This window comes from Centruroides sculpturatus, unplaced genomic scaffold (assembly GCF_000671375.1).
Source record: "Centruroides sculpturatus isolate CEXI.00-Female unplaced genomic scaffold, Cexi_2.0 scaffold5236, whole genome shotgun sequence".
In the NCBI taxonomy this organism is placed as follows: Eukaryota; Metazoa; Arthropoda; class Arachnida; order Scorpiones; family Buthidae; genus Centruroides; species Centruroides sculpturatus.
Genome location: NW_019389323.1, coordinates 1 through 4,690, shown reverse-complemented (window position 1 = coordinate 4,690; position 4,690 = coordinate 1). Strand labels below are relative to the sequence as shown.

At 31.9% G+C, this 4,690-nt stretch overlaps 1 protein-coding gene across 1 annotated transcript; it reads left to right on the top strand.

Annotated features, from left to right (window-relative positions):
• Positions 1–52: 52 nt before the first annotated feature.
• Positions 53–4,645, top strand: LOC111617234. The gene is made up of 5 exons (XM_023358560.1): positions 53–156; positions 235–408; positions 739–922; positions 1,032–1,180; positions 4,325–4,645. Exons 2-5 carry the CDS (start codon positions 262–264, stop codon positions 4,643–4,645), a joined length of 801 nt encoding a protein of 266 aa, XP_023214328.1. The 5' UTR covers positions 53–156; positions 235–261.
• The last annotated feature ends 45 nt before the right edge of the window (positions 4,646–4,690 follow it).

Here is a 4,690-nt window from a genome sequence, read left to right as displayed (position 1 = left end):
TTTTAATGAAAGCTTTTTTTTTTTTTTTTTTTGAGGGAACCCCAACTCCCACCTGTCCAGAAACAGTTGAAATCAATTGAAAATAGTTTTAGAGATTCTTTAGATGCTGCCAAACAAGCACTTTGGACTTTTAGAGATTTACAGAAAGGTGTTGAGGTATTATGAAATATTCTTATTTGCAAATTGATCTTCAAAATATACAATAAAAAATATATTTTTATTTATTTTTATTAGCATTTGGATCAAAAAATTAGAATTTTTATGGGAACTTTCAAATATAGCAAATCAGATAGTATTCAAAGAGAAATAGAAGCATTAAGAATAAAATGGACTTCAATTCAGGCAGAAATAAGCAAAGTTCATCATCTTATTAACATAGCTATAGAATGTTTTCAGCTCATAGAAGAAGTAAGATATTAAATTTTTTATTTGATTTCAAGTAATTTTGCATAAAATTTTAATATTTTCTAATCAGAATACTACTGTATAAATATAAATAAATAATTATATAAAGGTTCAAGAAATATTTTGAAAAATCAAAATATTTATCATGTTATAATTAATTTTGTTTTAAAGCTCATTGAAAATTGCCATTAATCACTAATTTTTTTTTACATTTGTATTATGCATCTTTCTTTACCAAATCTATCATGAAGATGGTTTTATGTTATTAAATATGTCCTGGAAATCTTTTTGTTAAATCGTAATAAACATTATTCTTCTTTAATAAAATTTTAGGCCAAAGACTGGTTTAAAGAAGGAAGTCAATTGTTAGTTACTATTGCGCGAAAATCATCATTGTGTAAGACAACTAATGATGCAGAGAGATTATTAAAAGAAGTTGAAGATTTTCTCTCAACAGGCAAAATTAAACAAGAAGAAAGATTTTATAAAATCTCAATACTTGTTCTTCAATTGTTTGGTAAGATACATAAACTTTGGAAATATTTCAGTGCAATTAATTAGACAATAAATTTAATATTTTATTTTTATCTGAAATAAAATGTAATAATATTTTTTTAAAATAATAGAAGGAAAAACTCCTAGTATAGTTCAGCAATTGACAATAAGAAGCAAAGACATGAGCGAATCATTAGAAGTAATTAAAAAAGAATTATATAGTCTTATTGAAAATCTGAAGGCAGCTGAAGAAGAACAAGCAAAAGAAAAGATTATTAAAGTAAGACATTATACAAGGTCTGATCAAAAAGTATCTGACCTGTGGTCAGGGAAAAATACCTATGTATCTGTTAGATTCATACACTAGTTCCCTTCAAAATAGGCCCCTTTTGAGTTCACATACTTCTTCCAACAGTGCTTTCACTGTTAGAAGCATTTTTCAAAGTCACTTATCAGGATCTCCATCAGACACTTTATTGCATTAGTCTTGATCATCTTTGCATCCTGAAATTTCTTTCCTTTGAATGGCATCTTGAGTTTAGGAAAGAGCCAAAAGTTGGCTAGAGCTAGGTCTAGGGAGTAAGGAGGCTGCTGAATGTGTGCAATACCATGTTTTGCAAGGAATGTCTGGATGAGATATGATCTCTGGGCCAGAGCATTGTTATGATGAATGCTGTTAGGTATAAGAGATCACAGCATCTCATAGATAATGTAAAACAGTCAGATAGTACTCCTTTGTCACAGTTTGTCCATGAGAGGCATATTCCTGATGAACTATGCTCTAGTGGTAAAAAAAATCAACATTACCTTCATATTGCTGCATGATTGCTGTTCCTTCTTTGGCTATGGAAACCATAGCATTTTTGACTGGGATGATTTGCCTCTGTTTCAGGATCATACCTAGACCCAAGTGTCATCTCTGGTTATAATTTTCATGAAATCAGGATCTGTCATGTTCTTCCATTTTCACTTAATCACCACCACCACTACTACTACACTGTCACAGCTTCCCTAAAGGGATGGCCAAGAAAAAAGTGTCTTTCCTGCGCATGGCACCCTGCAAGCTTCACTTCTCTAAAGAATGTCATATGGGCAGGGCATAGCACACCAGGAACACTCACCAAACTTTTGCTCTAGAGCTTGCTGAAATGATGCACTTCACCCATATCTGACAATCTTGTGCCATTTCTGTCTATCCATACATACCTCTACATATCCATACTCTCAGTATCCATACATACCTCTTTTGCTTCTTCCACATTCATGACTCTTTTCACACACTCTCAGTATCCTTCTTTCACTCTTTGTCTGTTTCTCTTTTAGACAGTCTTCCACTTACTCAGCCTATCTTTTCCTTAGTCTTCCATACTCTCTCCTTCCCTCCACATTCTTATACACCTTATCTTTTGACATTCTCTCTTCATGGCCAAATCAATGCAGACATCTTTGATGCACTTGCTCAATTGCATCCTCTTTCACATCGAACTACACCAACACTTCCTCATTACTCACTAGCTCTTTCCTTGTCACACTTCATGTATACCTCGAGATCTCATCTCAGCTGCAGTCATTCTGCTTATGCTTTGCTCCCCACACCCATGTTTCACAACCATAAAGCAGAGTTGAGAGGACCATACTCTTGTACATAGCCATACTTGCCTTCTTCAGAAACATATTCTTACAAACCAAATGCCCTGTGCATCCAACCACTTTCATACAAGCATTCACTCATCTTCCAATTCCCTATCTATTCTGCCATTCCTCTCAAGTAAACAAACTAACCTGCTCTATCATCACACCATTCAGCTGTATCTTGCACTCACTCACTTGCTCATCTTTTTCAAACACTAAAACTTTTGTTTTCTCTCAATTTAATGCCATTTTTTTGCAGCTTTCATTCAACTTCAACATAAGATACTGCAGTTAACTTTGGCTTTCAGCCAGTAGAACACTATAATCAGCATATAATAAGTAATTGAACTCTCACAACTCACTTTCACACTGATTTGCTCTTCTTTCTACTGTGTCATATATTGTCCAAGTACAAATTGAATAACCAGAGAGACATCACACATACTTTCATTCTCAACCAGACAATCCTGTCATTAATGCATTCATAAGATTTAAAACACTCTTTCAGACAGAAACTAACATAGAGAAACACTCCACATTTGCCAAATTCTCTTGTATAAACACCAGAAGATGCATGTAAAACCCTCTCACTCATTCAAGCACTTACNTGAAAGTTTTTTTTTTTTTTTTTTGAGGGACCAACCCCAACTCCCAACCTGGAGGACCAAGTTGGGGGTTGGACCCTCCCTTAGTCTGACCCAGGGACGAATTTATATAGGGACTAATAGGGCTTGAGTCCTGGGCCCCCAAGTGTCAAGGACCCACAAAAATTGAATTATTATAATAAATTTTTAATGTTTTTATTAATTCCATTAATTTCATAAATAAATATATTTCAACTCTGATTTTTATGTTATTAAAATGAATTTTAAACCCCAATTTAAAGATTCTTAATCTAACAAAAAAAATGGGGCCCATTGGACTTCAATAAGCCCTAGGCACCCAAAAAACCTAAATCCACCCATGGTTTGATCTCTCACCAGCAACCTTTCTGCCATGGCTACCACTGGTTAAGCCCTCAGGGTCATTGACACACACAAACCCCACCATCATAAGGTGGGGATATCAGGGTGGGGACTTAATCACTAATGCAATAATAACAGCATTAACTGCTGCTATAAACTGCAACTGAGATAGCTGCATGTCTAATGCATCTATCTCAGTTGCATGACAGAGACTGCAGGGTAAGACAGGCTCACAAAATTCACACAAATGCAGTTAGGTTCAAGGTCATATGATGACATAATCTCCTCCCTAGCTTGCAAATACTTGCAAAGAAAAAAAAAATAAAGTCAGATACTTTTTGATTGGATCTTGTATATTATTTGATGATAATAATAATAATAAATAAATATTCAAATTATGCATTTTTTAATTATTTAACCTGTTTTTTTAATGTTAAATTTAATAAAATCAGAGTTTTCTTTAACTGCAGTCTTATTTACTTACTCTACTTAATATTAACTTACATTTTAAGAATAATGAACTGATAAGTTAAAAAAAATTTAATAATTTAAATTTAAATAAAATGGTTAAACAAATTATTATAGAATATTGTTATTTATTCAATAAGTTTCTAAGTATTTCTTGATCATAATATTAGAATCAAAAAAATTTATTTAAAAGAAAATAATTAAAATTATATTAATAAACATTTTTATTTTTAAAGAAAAGTGTTTATTTATATACTTTTAATAATTTTTAATATTAATCTTTTAAGAAAAATTAGCATTATTTAAGAAATAAAAATAGCATTTTAAATACATAATGTTATTTTTAATTTTTCTAACAGGACATCAAGGCTGAAGCATCAAGACAATTTCATTCAGAATTTTCAACAATTATTCATAAACCAATTGAAATTTCTGAAAAACAAGTCACAACAATTCATACATCTTCTCCAAAAATTATTAGAAAGGAGATAATTGAAAGTCCAAAACTTCAAAGACGGACAATTAATGGAAAACCTCCCATATTCACAGTTCCCTTAAACGATAGCCAAGTGCAAGAAGGATCCAAATTTGTATTTTATTGTCAAATTGAAGCCGGCCATAATCCTATAGTAGGTTACAGAAATTTATTCAAAATATACATAAATCATTATTTTGGATAGAATCTTTTTAATGCTATTCTACACTATATTGCACAAAATTACATT

What these genes read in the sequence shown, in the direction of transcription:
- LOC111617234 (XM_023358560.1), top strand. Translation starts at nt 262, where the DNA reads ATGGGAACTTTCAAATATAGCAAATCAGATAGTATTCAAAGAGAAATA. An exon ending in ACTTGTTCTTCAATTGTTTG is followed by an intron (nt 923 to 1,031) that starts GTAAGATACATA and finishes TTAAAATAATAG; the next exon opens with AAGGAAAAACTCCTAGTATA. An exon ending in CAAAAGAAAAGATTATTAAA is followed by an intron (nt 1,181 to 4,324) that starts GTAAGACATTAT and finishes TTTTTCTAACAG; the next exon opens with GACATCAAGGCTGAAGCATC.